Source organism: Carettochelys insculpta, chromosome 1 (assembly GCF_033958435.1).
Source record: "Carettochelys insculpta isolate YL-2023 chromosome 1, ASM3395843v1, whole genome shotgun sequence".
NCBI lineage: Eukaryota > Metazoa > Chordata > Testudines > Carettochelyidae > Carettochelys > Carettochelys insculpta.
In genome coordinates, this window is record NC_134137.1 from 287,989,342 (window position 1) to 288,008,764 (window position 19,423).

The following is a 19,423-nucleotide window of genomic DNA, read 5'->3' on the forward strand; positions in this document are numbered from 1 at the left end:
GAAATGAACGACGTTGTCCCCCCAGCGATAGGGCTGAGGTCATAGTCACACCTGCTCACAGCTCCCTCCCTCTCGAGAAAGTCCAGAGGCAATATTCGTGGCGCAAGAGACGAGATACTATTGAGCAGTGACTCTTCCTCCGGGACGGCTCTCCCAAAGTGCACCCACGCGATACCGCGCTGGGAGGAGGGAGCGGGGGTGGGGGGGTGGATCTAGGCCGCGCACCTCTTGCTCCCCTGCTGAGCTGGCTCCTGTCAGCCACTCTCACCTGGGACTTTGCTCACAGCTCTTGGTGCTCGCAGCTCTGTTGCCGCACAGCCGGGCGCACGTGTGCGCAGGGACCAGGGCCGGGAAGGGGAGCGGAGCGGAGAAAGTTCCCCGGGGCCTGAGCTCTCAGCGGGGTCCAGGGCGCTGAGAACGCAGGAGAGCAGGGGCGCAGCGCCGGGCACAGGGCGCGCAGCGAGTGGGGTGCGCAGCGCCCGGCACAGGGCGCACTGAGAGCGGGGTGCGCAGCGCCCGGCAGAGGGCGCGCAGCGAGTGGGGTGCGCAGCGCCGGGCATAGGGCGCACTGAGAGCGGGGTGTCCAGCGCCAGGCACAGGACGCGCAGGCCGCGGGCGCGGAGCCGGACTCTCTGGCTGTCGGCGCAAGCCCAGGGTAGCGCCCCCGCGACCAGCCGCCGCCCCAGAGCTAAACACAAGCCCGCCGCGGCAGCGCTTGGGCGGCTGGGCCATGAGCATCGGGCACTTCACCGTGTGGGACTATGTGGTGTTCGGGGCCATGCTGCTGGTCTCCGCGGTCATCGGCGTGTACTACGCCTTCGCGGGCGGCGGCCAGCAGACCTCCCGGGACTTCCTGATGGGCGGCCGCAGCATGAGCGCCCTGCCCGTGTCGCTGTCCCTCACCGCCAGCTTCATGTCGGCGGTCACAGTGCTGGGCACCCCGGCGGAGATCTACCGCTTTGGGGCCATCTTCTGCATCTTCGCCATCAGCTACTTGCTGGTGGTGGTGATCAGCGCCGAGGTCTTCCTGCCCGTCTTTTACAAGCTGGGCATCACCAGCACCTACGAGGTAAGAGGGGCTGCCGCCCTCACCCCACTTCAGCAGTACTAGTTCCCTTCAGCAACCGTCTTGAGCCCTCCCTACTCCACCCATCCTGAGCGCTCCCCCAGCTGGTCTCTCCTCACTCCTAGCCTGTCCTTTCGCCTGGACATTTCCTCAGTGCAGTGCAAATAGCAGTCCTGGCCCCCACCCCTCTAATTTCTTGTGGCAACAAACTCTCAAGTCTTCTGGGTTTGTCCAGGAGATTGTAAAACCTCAATCCAAGCAGTGGATTTATTTTTAAACAGATTGGTTGGTGACTGGGATAATACTAATACTAATACTAATACTAATACACAGAGAAGCCCTCTAAAATAGAAGCCAAAGTTCCTAGGTCTGGATGCTCCAAATTAAGCCCCCTTAATTATGTTGAGGCCCAGCAAAGTATTTAAACATATCATACGCTTAAAGTCAGTCCTGAGAAATTCATTGGGCCTTCCTCTTGTGCTTAAACAGGTCCTTGGATCAGGGCTTTTTGTTTACTGTAGAGTTAAACTGTGCCTCTGTATATGCATCCGTTCAAAATTTAAGTGATGTTTAAACAACTGTAAAGACTCAAAGACAAACACCTGATTTTTGAAGTAATGAGCTTATTTGAGTCTCCACTGATTGATTGGTTTGACTAGTAAACTGTACATATAAGTTTCTGTTAAGACAGGGGAATGAAATTTCAGGGCAAAAAAATGAAGCCAAGACTGACTATCAGTTAAGGTTTGTGAGTTTCAGATGGCACTGTAGGCAGCAGGATCTGGTTCATGCTTTATAAAATCTGGATAATCATCATCATCTACTGGGATAGTCAATTATATTTTATCAAGGTGCACATTTTATGGTCAAGCTATAGTCAAGGACCAGGCTTGAGAGAAAAGCATAATGATAATAATAACTAAGTAAAAATGTCAGGGTCCATCCTATTGACTGTCTGTTCTATGCCGAGCCAAAAGTTGGGTTTATACATAATGCTAACAGACAGTGAATACCTTGGCAAAGTGCTGGTGGTGGTGTAAGAGTACAGGAGATCCTGCTTTAGATGACCCAGATAAACTGAAAGCCTTCTGGCCATCTCAGGCAGCTGTTCAGGTGCAAATGAAAGTGCTGTCAGTTTTCTTGGGGAGAGAGAGCTTTTCCGTCTTCCTCACAATAAAAAAGTTACATTCATTAACAACTAGATAGGATTGTAGCTAAAGGCATAACAATGGCTGGATTTAGTCCGGTCACAATGCACAACTATTGTCCGTAAAATTATTTAAAATTACCCAGGTCTGTTCTGTGTATTCCATCTTGTACGGACTAGATAAATACCTAGCTTCCCTCAGGTGTAACTAAAGGACAATGATGTCTACAGAAAACAAGATCAGGGTGACCATGAGAGCTAACTGCCATACACGTAGATATCAAAACTGTTACCTCTGCTGTACAGTAATATCTTTTCTTACATGAGATTTCTTAATAGTCTTTCTATAAATGTAAAAATTTTGACATAAAAGTTGTTTATTCATCTCTTTTGCAGTATTTAGAGCTTCGATTTAATAACTATCTACGTCTTTGTGGAACAGTCCTCTTCATTATACAAACGGCAAGTAAACCTCAAGCAGGTGCTTTGATCTTAAATAGCCTTTAGCATTATCTGATGTGGTGTAACTGGTAAGTGATTGCTAAGCTTCTTGTGAAATGTCAGAAATTGACATGAAAGACGGAAACAAGGAATTTCTTCATACTACCTAGTAATGAATTTGAGAGTGTACACTGTCCTGGATGGCTTTGTGTTCCCTGCCCAGAAAATCCTTGAGTAACCTGAATATCTAAGGAACATTGAATTGTACATGTTTCAGTGCCAGCTCTCTGCTTGCTACTTGGCACTGGTGCTTGTCCCTGTCAGTAACGCAGTACAAACCCATCAGAGATAGAAGAAGCACTAGGAGAATAGTGGTATAGGAGGCAGGAGGCACTAAACCAGTAGAAAGCTCTTTATAGTGCACCTCACCCAGTGAACATACACTAAATTTAGTTACTTTTGCCAGGGTGGGAATGACTCATGCTAGCCAACATTTGCTATATAGTGTGCACTGCCTGAAAAATGAAGTGATGCATAGAGCATGCGATGGATGCATAGAAAAAGCCATTGAAGGTATGAAATTTGCATTCCACCATGAATGGTAGAGGAGCAGGCATTTCTGAGCAGTTGACCACTTACATTTTAAAACCAAATTTATTTATTTGAAATTATCACTGTTGCAGTTACTTTCTGTTACCCAGTACTTCAACTTGTTAATCAGGACTCACCCCTTCCAAAATGGTGAGATCTTTCCAAAACGGCGAGACAATCGAAGATGGTGAGATCTGAAAAGCAGGGAAGGTTGGTGGTGAACCCAACTATGAAGAAATCAAAAGTTACATGTCGAGCAATGAGTTCCCTGAGCATGTTCAACGAGTCAGGAATATTGGGGTGAAGAATAATTTTATTCAACAAGCTGGGAGTTTCACAATAAGGAATGGAGAGTGCCATTACCAATACAATGATATTATGGAACCAAAGAGACCCTTGGCTTCTGATACTTTAAGGTTATTAAGGACAAGGGAAAATAAGATATGAACTACTGAAATGTGCTCATGAAGGGTTAGGAACAGCAAAACAGGCTCAGGCACTGGGAGAGCACATCGGTCATGTTAAGACCCCTTGGAAATTATTAGACTCAGGCTTCTGGTGGCAAAATATGAATGAGGATGTTAAAGAATATGTTGCCACCTGGGAGCACTGCCAGAAAGGGGCCACAAAAATGTGCAAGTCAGCTTCAGAACATCAGAGTGTGCCCATACCAAATATAGTATGGCACTAAGTAGGCGTAGATTTGTGTTCTATGCCCAAAATCCAGAGGTCTTCATGTGTATTTGTATTGTAGCAGATATTTCTCTAAGTGGCTAGAGGTGAAGCCTCTGTGGAATAAGAATTCTGAAGAGGTGGCATTTTTCCATTATGAGCTGATTTGCAGATCTGGTTGCACCAAAATACAAATCAATGACCAGGGATCTGAGTTCCATAACGAAGTTTTGAAAAATTTACATCTTTTAACAGGAACAAAGCAGAGGGTCACCAGTGTTTACCACCCACAGGCAACTGGCCTTGTAGAACGCAAAAATCGGACAGTTCAGGGTGCCACGCTAGCAGTGTTTGAAGGTGAACAAGAGGAATGGCCAAAGGTGCTACAGGGAGTCCTGTTTGCATTCCAAACATCATGGCATAACTTAACAGGTGTTACACCTTATGAATTTACGTATGCCACGAAGCATGTGCTGCCCAGGCATTGCCTGCACAATGATGACAATGAAGATTTAAATGATGAGATTCCCACTGATCTTGATTTAATGGAGTGCACTTCAGATGCCAGCTTTACAACATGCAAAGGGCAGAGAGGAAGGAGGATAAAGACCAACTACCCTGCCTGGGCCCTTATACAGTCATGAAAAAACCTCAAAGGGCTTGTATACCACAGCATATGAAAAAGGCAATAAACTGCAGAAGAAACATCATGGCTCGATTCTAAAAGCCTTTTATGAGCACAAAATCCCTTCTAAGATGAAAGAGCCTCCAAACTCACCACCAACATCAAACCCGCAGACACTGACATATCATACAGTGAGATCCATGAAGACATGCCGGTAATTTCCATGCCTGCTACTACTTGTGAAAAAAACATCGTATCCTGCAGACATGGATGTCAGAATTATGGGTAAGAATTTTGCTGACAAGCCCTTCATACCCACCTCAGCTACTTGGCGAGCAGCAGCCTGTAAAAAACTGCAAATTCCAATTCCATCACCAAACAAAGAGCTACGGAAGAAGTCAAGCAAAGTTGAGTCCACCATATAATCTAGACAAGATCAATAGTAATGGCGATTGCCTCTTCAGGGCTATCACCAAAGAGATTGCGTTGTCTGAAGACTACAACGCTGTGGTCAGGCCTGCTGCTGTGAGTGTGATAAAATCTCCTGAATATCAAGAAGTTTCAAAGCCTTGGTTCGTCTTCCTGTGAAGAAGTACTTGCTTCAAAGCCAAATGAAGCAAGACAAAGTCTGGGGTACAGATGTTGCGCCCTTTGCTCTTGCCACAGTTCTTCAAACTCCCATAGCATTGAGGAAGAACTGGTAGTTTTACGGACCAGCAAAGGAGAACATAGACAGATTTGAGACAATTGTGCATGCAGAAAAGGAGGCTTGTATTTATTTATCCAGTTATGGGCCTCATTTTGACCAGATCCTGGGTGTTACCAGTATTTAATCTCCTGTTTTCTGCATTTTCTTATGAAATAAATGAAAATGGTGAAGAGTGCAAACAGTCATTTCTTTGTGTTTTATATTTTTCTTCACAGTTTTTCTTTTGCCTGTGTTTTACAGCTTTAGTTCCAGCTGCCTAACTTTAGTGATTCACACCAAACAGGCATGACAGAAGATATATATAGCTACCCAGGCATGACTGCCTACATAGTGATTAGTGCTGAGGTAAGCTGCACTATATAGTGGCAGGTGCCTTCAGTCATGAGGCACCATATAGTGCATTTCACCTGTAGTGCTCCATGACTGCCACACTGGCACATCACTATGTTTGAATAGTGATGTCATCTCGCTGTAAAATAATATTCACTACGAGACTGAAGGCTAACAATGGGACAAGCTATTCATAAAGCTCAGAGAAAAATAATTCAATACATATCAGAAACATGTCCAAGAATATATATATTTCTTGGTGCTAAAGGTTGTATCTTACAGTGTCTGGATCATTGAAAGGAAGATTTTAAAAAAATGAGAATAGAATATATGGAGATATACATCTCATAGAGCTGGAAGGCACCTCAGAAGGTCACTGAGTCCAGTCCCCTGTACTCTTGGCAGGACCAAGCACCATCTACGCCCCTCCGCCCCCTTTTTCTTTTTTGAAAAATCTATTGGCTCCAGAGTTCTCAATGGTCCTGTCAAAGACTGAGCTCACAATCCTCAGTTTAGCAGGTTAACGTGCAAACCACTGAGCTATCCATCCCCACCCTCCAGTAGCCCTTTATCATTTTGCTGATATAGTTTTATTGGTCCTATAGCCATCAAGGTGTCATTTTTAGTTAATATAGCAACACAACCTAAAGACAATGAAGAAGTTGAAAGATTAGATCTTGATTCTTCTTTTAATTTAAACAAAATCTGATGATGAGAGTGGCAAGAACACAATTTGTTTGGGATTCCAAAAAGCAGATGGGAAGCTACTCTCTGCGTATGAAATAGCTCCTTTCATGTGCTGATTCACTCCAAACCTTTGCTGTGCCATGCCAAGCTGACAGCTACTTACAGCCAGGTACTCTATAATTTGTGAAGGCAACAGGTTAGGTGGGGGTTGGTCAGGAAACAGGTGGAAGTGACAAAACAGTGCAGGTTGTGTTAATATGGTGTTAACTGTGGAGCTAGCTCCTTAGTGGTGGGGGGACACATCCTGCACTCCCGAGGAAAAGAGTAAAGGGGAAAGGTGGCTATAAACCACCTTTGTGTTTCCCCGGTTCCAGAGTAAGTCTGGCCCTTAACATGAGTTAGAGCAGCTATTTGTTAAACATGGGTGCCCACAGTATCAAGGGCACCTGAGGATTGCCAGAGTGTAGGGCTGCCCTGGCAAAGCCTACTTTCGCCAGGGATAGGGGGCATTGATGGAGGTGACCATGGAAAGGGGATGGCGTAGGAGTTGCTCTGGCAACCCTACGGTCACCGGAGCATTCCCCAACAAAGGGGAAATCTTCTGCCAGCCTGTCGTAGGTGAGTTTATGGTTTCTTTATGCTACGGGAACAGTGTAAATCAGCCTAAACCAGGCCAAAGATCTATCCCAAAATCTGCAAAGCATTGTAAATGGTAGAATTCTGTGGGTAAAAAGCAAACTCAGCTGATGGTTTAACCAGGTGCTGTGTGCACTGAAATCAATAGGGAATATTACGTGGGTAAACCACTAGAAGGCTGGGTATGTGATAGTACAAGTTAAAGGAGCTGGGGACTGGCTGTATTTTCCTCTCTTGTTTGTTGTGTTGCACAGCAAGCAGATCGTAGGAGAGAACGCATATGTATAAGTTTACACACTTGCTGAACCCTGAGTAAGTGTAGGTGGTGATACTTTACTACTTACTCATGATCCAGAGTCTGATCTCACACCACTGTAAACCAGGAGGAACTCCGTTGATGCCAGTGGATTTAATTCCTGTTAAATAGGTACACGTGAATACAGAATCAACTCCTCAATGTGTTACTTCCCCCACTGCTGATGCTCTTGTTGAATTTGGTCCAAAGACTTACATGGAAGTTGCACCTGTTTATTCCAAGCCACACCTGTGTGTGTTGGGTCCTGGGGAGTGACACCAAACTGACAGCCCGAGAGTTATTTTTTTTAAATCCTCCCTCTTCTGAAGCTCCAGGGATGGCTATGGCTGCAGACAAGGCATTGGATGCAGCTAGCCAGGGCTCTGAGGTGGCACTGAGACCTCCTAGGTGCTTGGCTGGCTGGTTCTTGCTCACATGCTGAGGGTCTAGCTGATTGCAGTAGGTGGGGTTGGGAAGGGATTTTCCCTAGGTTGGAATGGCAGTGAGCTTGATTCTTTTGTTTTTTGTTTTTGCTTTCCTCTGCAGCATGTGAGTGCAGGTCACTTGTCAGGAGTTTCTGGGTAGATCTCACTTAATCATTTCCCTGCCATTGCAGGGGCCTCAGGTTCTAGTGCACCTTGGTGTATCTTATTCTTAGTCTTTGAAACACAGTATAGTCTCTCACGAGCTTTCTGGCCAGAGAAGGAAAATCAGACCTGCTCAGAACCCTGTGTGTGCATGTCACCTTCCCCTGTCGGCAGTCTGCTGTGACTGTAACCCTAACTACTACACCAGAATGACTATTTAATCCCATAGATATAGGCCTGGTTAATCTGAGTCATGTTTGCATATTAAGCACCATCAGGATTTCAAGCAATTTCTTGGCAAAGTACTTGCCAGCTTCAGCATCTTGTTCTCCGGTTTCTGCAGCATGGCATTTGTATGTGATTACTGCACTTTTTAAACAATACGATAATTTGATAGACAAGCCAGGGAAAGTTGAAGAGGGCCTGGGTATTTAAGAGTCATTCTTGTGTTCATTTTAGGAACAGTGTACCATGAAGAATGCAACAGTAGGCAGCCTCTGGCTTTTTCCACTATAAATGATAGGAATTATAATACTGCATAGTATTGGTGATATAGACTCCATGTATACCTACTGATAACTTTATTTATGTATACTATAGGTAAATTAGTTTAAGTAGGTATAGAAAAAGTTGCTTTTCATTTTATTTAGTGTATCTTTTATCCACTTTAGATTTTATACACTGGAATTGTTATTTATGCTCCAGCTCTGGCACTGAATCAAGGTAAAAAGGAAAATGTATTAATTATATTCCATTTTACGAGGTAGTTTGTTTTATTTTATTATTTTTTCACAATACATAAAGCTATTACATTTTTAAGAGAGACATAAAGATAAGTAACTGTGTGCCCAATTAAGAAGACATCCAAAATACCTATTTATTTATTTATTTAGCCTGAATGAAGACTTCAGCACTTGGGGACAAATTCAGCTCTCAGTGACCCTGACTTGAATGGGACTCCCTTACTGTCTAGCAATGAGATAACTCATGAGCATAAAGATTAGGATGCAGCCTTATATGCTACCCTTTTAATGAATGGGACATTAGTGTGTAGATGCAAAAGTATTGTTAACTGTGCAGCAGTTTTGTAAAGTCAATGCCAATAATGGTTATGAGTCGGTTTCTTCTTAGTCTGTCAAAGGCACTGGGCTTTCCTGCTCAAATCATTTCAGTGCTATCATTACTATGTTTTATTTTTCTATTTTAAATGGTTTTAAATTTTGTCAGACAGCCCAGCTCACCCTAGAAATCTGGTTGAATGTTAAGGGATTGACTTCCCCCCATCTCAAAAACAGTCTTTGCAGTTGTACATTTTGTCTCTTTTACAGTCACAGGATTTGACTTGTGGGGAGCAGTGATCACCACTGGAGTAGTCTGCACATTCTATTGCACACTGGTATGTTGACTGTTCATCTTTAAGACTCTCCCTCACTTGCCCTTTTAACGGTTCAGTTGCAATACAGAACAACCTTCCGCTGGAAAGTAACACACAAAGATAGTGTTTAAGCTTGAATGGAGACAGAGCGCCAGGTCATCTTTTCCTCTGCTCCAGACTGCATGTGGAAAACCCTCTCTGTCTGTGGCTCTGCCCACTCCCATACAGGAAAGGCTGTGGCCAGCTGTGGTTATCTCTGTGGTACTGTGGAGCAGGAGTCAGTTGGCCCAAGAGAAACCAATCACCTCACCCAGCCCTTACCCTGTCATTTTCCACAGGTTGGGATGAACTGGCCCATACATTTGAATGACCCAAATTTATAATTGCATCTTAATTTCATGATCCTGCTATACATTGACTCTGCTGTTCCTCACACAGGGTGGTCTAAAGGCAGTCGTGTGGACGGATGTTTTCCAGGTCGGAATCATGGTAGCTGGATTTGCATCTGTGATTATACGTGCTGTGGTGGTTCAAGGGGGAATCGGACAGATTTTAAATGATTCCTACCAGGGAGGAAGATTGAACTTCTGGGAGTAAGTCTGTACATATCTAGGCTAAAACATGACCAGCTTCAACAAACTTGACAGTGTTAAACTGCATTCACACAGGGTTTTCACTGGAATGCATTTGACTGGGGGAGAGGGAGAAGTACCATCTTATGCCCGTATTCTGAGTCTGTTATTTTTTTCCTCCCATTTAGCTTTAATCCTAATCCCTTGCAAAGACATACCTTCTGGACCATTATCATAGGTGGGACCTTCACCTGGACTGGCATGTACGGGGTCAACCAGTCGCAAGTGCAGAGATACATTGCCTGCAAAACCAGGTTCCAAGCAAAACTGTAAGCCTGCATACAGTAAATGTAATTCCTTAGTGCCTGACTTTAGCCATAAAGGGAGATTTTGAAATGACTGCTTTAAATGTATATAAAACCTGCTCACAGAGGGAGTAACAACCTGTACTTTCTGCTTTGTGAACAAGGACAAAAGAATATTCGAAGAATAAAGGCCAGGATTGATAAGTTATAGCAACATCCAGTTTTGGGTCCGGTGGTTTCATGATGCTGGTATTCATGCATACAAAGAACTGTATTGAGTTCATTTGCAACCTAGAGACCAAATTGTATAGTTATTATTTGCGCAAAGCTTTTATTAACACCAGATCTTGGCTTGGTACTATATTAAACCTGAATCAGTGGCTGGGAGTTTCCCAGAATAAACATTAAAGGATTTGATCATAAAGCCACTGAAACTGATGGCCCAATGATACGATTACTGAAGAATCATGTTCTTTGTTTTCAGAATAGTTAGTGACATGTCTTGAAGCTGAAAGCAGCTGAATACGGGTGACAGTTCTGTTTTCCATGCATTGGGAACTGCAGATTTTTCTGAATAAAACTGTTCCACCTTTACTTCTAGGTCAGAGTTCAGGACCTTAGGATTGCTGGCAAATTTGTAAGCTTTCTCTGTGAACATGGAAAAAGTCTAAAAAAACAAAAGCCTTTCCCATTACAATAAAGTTTAGGAAAGGATAGCATTTTGGAGGGTAAAAATGGGGGCAAGATAATTTTATCAAAGTTTTTCCCTCCAGGTGAAAGCTGTATTTTTAGAATTAAAATGGTTGAAGATCAAGCAGTAAGAAAAACTACTTTAGTAGTCAATCATATTTACAACAGGAATGAGTTGATATGCATCACCCCTCTACCACCAGTGCCTGCTCCTTGGTCATGCTGCTTTGTTCAGAAGTGTAGCCTGTACACAGACAGGTGGAACATCTCATTTCTATATTGGATTACTAATGTACTGGAAAGAGCTGCCTGCATCGCGCCTGTGTTGTCTGTCATTGACACTGACTCTTCCAAGCATCCCTTTCAGCTGAAACTATGTTGCTCATTTGTACCCTTCCCGCCTCTTCTGCAATGGGATCTTTTAAATGCATCCTGGAAGTGGTTCAGAAGTGAGTTGAGGGGTATGGCACCATTGGAGTCATTTGACCACAGCTGCTGTGGAGATACAGTGGTTCCACCTAGAAGGCCCAAGCCTCCTAGGAATCTGCCAATGAGCCCTGAGGTCTTTCCATTCTAATGAAGGAGCCCTTCTCTCATTGCGGAGCACTTCTGGAAATCTGCAAGGGAAACCTCATGGAGATCTCCTGTTTAGTCCCCTTCTGTCAGCTTTCCTACAAGAAATGGCACTTGAGTTCCCAGGCACATGAGCTGCTACTCACCCTACCTGTGCCTGAGAGTTTGATCATTTCCTGAGGCAAGGATAATTTTTAGCATCTCCACACAGGTGTGAACACCAGCAATACAACAGCTGCCTAATTTTTGCTCACAAAACCCTTAAAATACACACAAGAAGGTTCGGTATTGCCCCGCTCCTTGTGTAGTCATTTGCACGAGTGCACGGTAGATGTAAAAGGCTACCAGATCAGAATGGTAGCAATTTGCACTCACATTAGTTATGCTGATGCTAGGGATTTACAAAGCACACTGCAGTGCAATGACAAACTGGTCTCACAAAATGAATTATTTCATAGGCCCCAACCCATGCCTTTTGTTAATGCATGAAACTGGGGGATAGTAAAAAATACCTCAGGAGTCTTGACTCCCTCCGAAAGGATCTGACTCCACCAGAAAGCACAACTAAGCAACTTGGATTCTTGTGAGCGATGACGTAGTCACTTAAAAGACATACAGGTGTTTAAGGTGGAAGACTCAGACATTCAGCTAAATTCAGGTGTGATATTGACTCATCAGTGTAATCGTTCAGTACCTTTTATTTTCCCCTTACCAAGCCTGGGCTTCAAAGGGCTCTTCAAAGGCAGCATACACTGGGTCGAGTGTTGAAGTCTTCAATTTTTGTTAGAAGGGGAGAGTCCCATAGTCTTTCCTGCTATAATGCCGAAAGTCTGTGGCTCCGCATTACTCATGCAGATTAGTGGGAACAGCTCATCTTAAGCCAGAGTGTATCACTCTGAAGTAGTATTTAAATGAAGACACAAATCAGACAAACCTTGTCTGTTGACCCCTCAGCCGCCCCACATGGTTTAAAATACAGACTGGAGGTGTGAGTGTTTTGAATAGCCACAGGCCTGCTGACAGGGCGTTGGGGAAAGGGAGAGATAAAAGGGGCAGTTGCCCTGGGGTTCGGCATTTCAATGGGGCCCAGAACTCTGACCACCGCTGCTGCTGCTTTGGCAGTGGTGGGGACACAGCTCCGGGCTCTTTTGTAGTGCTGCAGCAGCTCTGTTCTGCCGCTCCACGTTAGGGTGACGTTCTGTCCCGTATGGGGTGGGACGGTCCCGTATTTGGGATGCCAAAAAGGCATCCCGACCTATTTTTTAAAAGGGATGAATTGTCCCGTATTTGGGACCTCCCCCCACTGCCCTGTTTTGCCAGCAGGTGCAGAGGCACAGCTGCTGGCGGAAGTCACTTCCCCAAGCCTTGGGGAAGCAGGGAGAGCATGGGCGGCTGCTGTTTCCCTGCGCTCCCCACGGAGCTGCAGCTTCCTCAGGTCAGGACTGGTGGCTGCTGCTTCCCTGGGGCTCCGGGGGATCGCTGGCGGTTGCAGCTTTCCCGGGGCTCCCTGGGAGTGCTGGCAGCTGCTGCCTCCTTCCGGGCTCCTCGGGGCTTGACAGAGCTGGGAGGAGCCGCCCCTCCCACCTTACCTCCCTATCCTGTATTTGGGACAGGGAGATACGGTCGCCCTACTCCACGTGGCTGTGAGGTGAAGACAGCACTGCCATCCAGACAGCACACAGAGTTGACTACACTTGGCCCCATCTCTTTCGCCCTTGGCCTTGCCCCTTTTGGGGGTGTGCATCTGGCCCCCCTCCCACCTTGCCCCCAGGCCCGCTGTGGCTGTCAGCCCCATTGAATAGCCATCACTAAATGGAGACCTAGGGTAGCAGAGGTTGTATTAATGCTGGAAGTGGAAGCCTTTTACCCCCTATATCTGTGGGCTGTTGTTGTCTCTGCTGTAACTCTCTGCAGGAAATAGAGTCAGTTTAATACATCAAATCTCCAAGAATATCGAGGGACTTGCCGTAGCTGGAATTGCGTCTCTACAATTGACCTAAAGATCTAGTGTAAACCTGGCCTGCAAGTAGCATTATTCATCCCTGAAACTGCCTCTGAGGTCAGAGTACAGTGGGGAAGGCGTGGCTCCCTTCCTTCTAACTTCCTGTGCTCTGCAGTGAAGAAGATACGGCGAGACATGCAGAATAGCAACAGATGTCACATGATCTCCTGATCAGATTCCATTAAAGGGTGGACCTCTGCGACTGGCTATACAGTACCAAAATTGGAATAAGTGTTTTAGGTGATAATTTATCTGGAGCCATATTGTGGATCAATTGCTAGTGCCAGTTATCCCCAGACTCAATCCCCTGCCATATGGCTGCTTATTTGATTAGCTGCTCACCATGTCTGGAAGGGGCTCGCAGAGCATCTCCTCATCTCCTAGGTTGATCTGATGAAGTGGGTCTGTCCCACAAAAGCTGATCACTGAATAAATCATTTTGTTAATCTTTAAAGTGCTACATTTCTGCCGCTTTGTTTTGTCCTAGTCTCTGAGTTGTTCTATGGCTAGTCATGGTTTTCAGCTGTTCCAAGCGTTGCTGTGTATTAATCGCTTTGCACTGCTCTGCCGGCCGGACAGATCCTAGCACTAAACTAGGTCAGTTAATAAGGTTTCTCTTTGCTTTGCCTGCCGCTGAGGAAGTGAACGCAGGTACAGTCAGACATTTTCACCTTCAGCAACATTACAGAATCGCAGTGTTTGCTCAAGGTGCCAAGAGCACCATGGCTAACTCTTTAATCTTGTTTCCTTTCATGTTTGTGCAGCTCTCTCTATATAAATCTCCTGGGACTCTGGACCATTCTTGTCTGTGCCATGTTTTGTGGCTTAGCAATGTACTCCATCTACCACAACTGCGACCCGTGGACAGCAAAGCGCGTGTCAGCACCAGACCAGGTTTAGTACTAAGCCTCTTGGTGATTTAACAGTAGGGGATGAATTAGAATGGCTGCCCTGAGGGGCTGTTCCTGAGGTGGGAAGCTGAGCACACACATTTCCAGTGTTGTGGGTGCTCTCAGGATCTGTCCCTTTGGAAAGATAAGTTAGGGAACATTTTGGGACTCTTGATAGTCAGGAGTATATTTTATTTGTGATAAGGGAAGAGAGAGTTAATAAGATAAGGACCCAACATCCTCTTATTCCCTAGTGATAACAGCACAAGGACAACTACGGATGACAACTCTATACTTACTGGGAGATTGACCCAGACAGGGTTGATCTTCCAGGTTTCAATTTCATGTGCCTATTGGGGACACATGAAATCAAACTCTCAGGGGTGGACAGTTGACCCCTCTACGTCTCAGTATTGCAATGAGCAAGGAAGCTTAACGGGAGAGTTTCTCCTGTCAATCTCCACCTGTAAGGACGTCCAGATAAGTCAATCCTAGATAAGTCAGATCCAGCTACGCAATTGTTGTAGCTTGAATTGCATATCTAGGATCGACTTTCAGGTCTAATGCAGACCTGGACTCGGTAGTTTTCTTTTTGAGAGAAGGGTGGGGGCTGCTCCCACCGGGGGCCCCACAACCTCTGTCTGTCTTTTACCGCTCAGAGTCACATGGCTTAAGGGAGATGCAGAGAGAAAAGGGTTGTCTGCATAGAGGCTCTGTGCCTCAGCTCCCATCAGTCACTGGGCCCAAACCCCCATTCCGAGGATGTGCCCTAGACTGGGTAGGGGGAAGAGATTCACCTCAGTTAGCATTCAGTGTTTGGGATTACGGAGGCAGAGGATCATGACAAAGAAGCCGGAAGAGAAGATTTTAGGGGCAGTGGCACTTCCTCTCAGTCCTACCACTTCCAGGTCCTGGCCCATGGCGGACCATGTCTTGGGGCCAGATGAAGGGAGCAGTGAGGAGTATCTTTTTGGCTTGTCAGGTATTGGTCCCTTCCATCTGAATAAAGTGTAGAGCAGAGTGTATTTAATATAGAATAACTGGGCAGCAGGCAGTTTGGATACATCATAAAAGCAATAAGTTAGAAGCAAGAATACAGAGAGGGTGAAATTATAATATTTCTCAATCTGAATTTTTTCAGCTTATGCCATATCTGGTACTGGATATTCTACAAGATTTTCCAGGGGTACCAGGGCTTTTTGTGGCCAGTGCCTACAGTGGGACATTAAGGTAACGTAACCATTCTTAGTGCATTCAGTGGTTGTTTTTATGCATGCTTGTTAGAGCAAAAATTGTATTTCCACAAGCTCTTTGCTTTTCACTTCCCTGCATGCATATGCTGATGTATTTAAACAGGGAAAAATTAGAAGTTCTTTAACGCATGGGGCTTGAACGCTTTTCAGGCTTCACCAGTGGAGTGTCGCATTTCTTTGCATTGAAGCGTTTTGGTCTCCACTGCTAATAAACACTCTCAAGAGGATTACCCTTAGCCTTAGTGCTATAAATCTAATTGTCATGAGCAAAATATGGCACTTGAAAATTGCAATGTAGACTAGTGGCAAATGTAATTTACAACGCCATTTAGGGTAAGCCTAAACTGCAGTGTTCCCTGTAAGCTGAGCACTTGGATGGCCATCCCGGAGAGATTCAGGTGCTGCCCAGCTGATTAGCAGAGCCCTTGCAGCCAGCAGCCTGTGTTTCTATTGGTGGTGCACATCTACACATGCCTTGGTGCACATAACAAAATTTATTCTGACCCTGAATGGAAAAAATTAGAGGGAACATTGCTATATGGCCATTGTATTGCACTGCAATTTTCTCACTTAGGGGTGTGAAAAACAAGTGAAGCAAGTTATAGCACTGTAAAGGGCCTGTGTAAATGGGCTTCTACTGGCCCCCTCTCTCCTCCCAGAGCAGTAAATTATAGGTCTGCAAAGCCCCAGTGTAAATGAGGTTTACACAGAGCGCTGGGAGTCCTCTCTTCTGGCATTCAGGCCACGGCCATACTTTCACTTTAAAGTGCTGCAGCAGCTGCCCTTCAATTTTAGAAGTGTGGGCAAGGCCTCACCTTGTTTCAAAGCTAGTACAGTCTGGCCACTTCACTAGCTGTGCTTCTAAATCCCTGAAGCCAAACAGGGACCCAAGACAGCTGCAGTTTAAGAGAATGTTCTGTTGCTTAGCCTTCCTTTTCCAAACCTTCAGAACTGTATTTTAAAGCCAAAGTACATTCTGCTCAGTAAAGGCTGTTTACAAACTAAGCTGGGTCTACACTACAGAGTGCTCTTGACAAAACTAGGGAGCATCCACACTACGAATGCGTTCTGTTGGGAATCTGTCGACAGAACACAGCAGTTTTCCCGGCAGAGTTCTATCTTGACCCTGAGGCCGTGTCTACACGTGCCCCAAACTTCGCAATGGCCACGCAAATGGCCATTTCGAAGTTTACTAATGAAGGGCTGAAATGCATATTCAGCGCTTCGTTAGCATGCGGGCGGCAGTGGTGCTTCGAAATTGACGCGGCTTGCTGCCGTGCGTCTCGTCCAGACGGGGCTCCTTTTCGAAAGGACCCCGCCTACTTCGAAGTCCCCTTATTTGGGGGGACTTATTTGGGAATAAGGGGACTTCAAAGTAGGCGGGGTCCTTTCGAAAAGGAGCCCCGTCTGGACGAGATGCGCGGCGGCAAGCCACGTCAATTTCGAAGCGCTGCTGCCGCCCGCATGCTAACGAAGCGCTGAATATGCATTTCAGTGCTTCATTAGTAAACTTCGAAATGGCTATTTGCGTGGCCATTGCGAAGTTTGGGGCACGTGTAGACGTAGCCTATGAGGCACAGTGCCTCTGTCAACAGATTCTGTCAACAAAAAATAGTGTAGATGCTCCGGGGAGGCAGGGAAGGTAGAAGAGGGGAGCCCTCTGTTGACAGAAAGGGCTTCTGGTTCACTGGGCTGCCTTGCTTGCAGAGCTTCTGGTTGGTTGTTCTGTTGACAGAGGGCTGGGCAGTCTGGCTGCTGTCTGTCAACAGAGGGTGTTGACAGGGGAAGCCTGCATTAGGTGTGGACGTGTTCTGTCGACAGAAGTTCTGTCGGGAAATATCTGTCAACAGTAACTTCTGTCAACAGAACTCTGTGGAGTAGACACAGCTCTAGTGTTTGTAATTTAGAAAAATGGGATTCTGAGTCAATCCCGTGAAAATTGTCAGAATATGTTTTTTTAAATGGTGATGGTAAGATGCATTTCTGACTTTCTGATAATTGAAAAACCTCTGGAAAGATTTTTGCTTTCGTTTTCAAAGTTGTATACTGCTGGCAGCAACCTACTCTGGAACATTTCAGACCTTAATGTGAATGTTTTGGATAATCTTGCTTATGCAAAAAATCAAGGGTTAGAATGGAAACTGTTAACAGCCTTATCTATAGCAGGACACCCAGAGCAACTGGTATAATGCTGTGGTTGGATAATTTTGTCACTCCTAACTGCAGATATGTAAATTAACATGCTGATCAAAGCAATACGTTGTCACACTTTGGGGGGAGTGAGCTGATTGCTTGTGAGCATAACGTAATAAAAATGTCAGGTTTGGTCTACACTAGGGAGTTAAGTCAATTGCAGATACACAGTTGTAGCTATCGCATTTGTTTCGCTAGAATTGACTTATCTGCAATGGACTTACCTGGCTGTCTACATAGATGGAGAAACTCTCTCATTGATCTTCCTTACTCCTCGCAATATTGAGGAGTACAGGGGTTGACTGTTGACCCCAGATAGTTCGATTTCGTGTGTCTCTACTAGGCGCACAAAATGGAACTTCAGAAGATTGACCCGGGCTGGGTTGATCGTCCCCGTACTGTAGACATACCCTATGACATGGCACAATCTGTGGATTGTAGGTGATGGGCATTTTGTTAGTTCAGAGAAGCATGGTGGCTGGACCATTGCAGGAGGCCAGATACTGGACTAGCTGGGGAAGACAAAAATAATGCTGTCTGACCTTAATACATTCCTGTACCTGAAGTGCCTTAAGATCCTTAAATGGCAGAGGTTGCAGAAGGGAAAAGTGTTACAGTAGACCCTTGAGTTACACGAGGGTTCCATTCCACGCACCCTCGTGTAACCCGGATTTAGTGTAAGTGGGGGTCCAGCTTTTTCCCCGGGGGAGCACACATTCTGCAGCTGGGGAAGCAGCAAAAAGGTAAGTCCTTGAGTGGGGCTGCAGTTGGGGAGGGTTAAGCTTGGCAGTGGGTTGGGGCCATGGGAGGCAGGAGGGGGCTAAGCCTGGGGTGGGTTAGGGCTGCAGGTGAGTGAGGGGTGAAGCTGAGACAGAGCCCTGCTCGGATGGTGAGCCAGCCTGTGGGGGTTTGAACCAGGGACACATGTGGGGGTTTTGAACTGGAGCGTGGGGGGTTTGAACCGGGGCAGGAGGACGGAACCGGAGCTGCACATGGGGGGTTTAAACCAGGGTGGGAGGATGGAACTGGGGCCGCACATGGGGTGCTTGAACCAGGGCGTGGGGGCATGGATCGAGCCGGAGCTATACATGAGGGGTGGTGAGTTGGAGCCAGAGCTGGATGTGGGTGTGGGGGCTGAGCTGGAGCCAAGCGCGGGTGGTGGGCTGGCGGGGGGGTGGGAGTTTCAACTGGGGCCAGGGAGGTTGAGCTGGAGTCACACCTGAGGGGTGGTGAGCTAAAGCCAGAGGCAGGGGTGGAGGGGGTGAGCAGGAGCTATGTGCAGGTGGTGAGCAGAGCTGGGGGTGGGGAGGGGGCTGAGCTGGGGCCATGTGGAGCTGTGGGGGCAGAGCCAGAGCCGGGGGGGGGCAGCGAGTTAAGCACAACTGGAAATCATGCATTTCCAGGGTTTACTGTAGGAATCGGGGGTAAGCCACGGAAGAGCAGGGTCACATACTCTGGGCTCGCGTAATCTGAGACCTTACTGCATTGTATTACCAGTGTTCTACTTGAATTTGGTTAACTAGTTTATCTTGCCTGACTTTGGCCAATGGTGGTGCCACAAGAATTAGTAGGCAGTGTGGCACGGTTCTCTGTAAGGAAAATTTGATACTTGTTCATGTGATCCAGCCCGTTCAGAGTTATTCAACAGTACCTTGAGCTGCTCTCAGGAGAGGGAACTGATGTTTCAAGTGTTTTGGACAAGTGGTTCCCTCAAAGTCTATTAAATGCTCACTGGAGCTGATAATTAACCAACCAGTGCATAAAGCTGCATAGTTTGTGTGACC

General features: G+C 46.1%; 1 protein-coding gene across 1 annotated transcript in view; it reads left to right on the top strand.

Annotated features, from left to right (window-relative positions):
• Nucleotides 1–300: 300 nt before the first annotated feature.
• The window catches only part of SLC5A8 (solute carrier family 5 member 8), a 43,570-nt gene continuing 24,447 nt past the window's right edge, over nt 301–19,423 (top strand). Inside the window, exons 1-8 of the mRNA XM_074983972.1 lie at nt 301–1,069; nt 2,610–2,675; nt 8,458–8,509; nt 9,115–9,182; nt 9,600–9,754; nt 9,922–10,062; nt 14,068–14,197; nt 15,335–15,423. Coding sequence (XP_074840073.1) covers nt 731–1,069; nt 2,610–2,675; nt 8,458–8,509; nt 9,115–9,182; nt 9,600–9,754; nt 9,922–10,062; nt 14,068–14,197; nt 15,335–15,423 — 1,040 coding nt within the window. The 5' untranslated portion in view covers nt 301–730. The remainder of the gene's footprint in view (nt 1,070–2,609; nt 2,676–8,457; nt 8,510–9,114; nt 9,183–9,599; nt 9,755–9,921; nt 10,063–14,067; nt 14,198–15,334; nt 15,424–19,423) is intronic.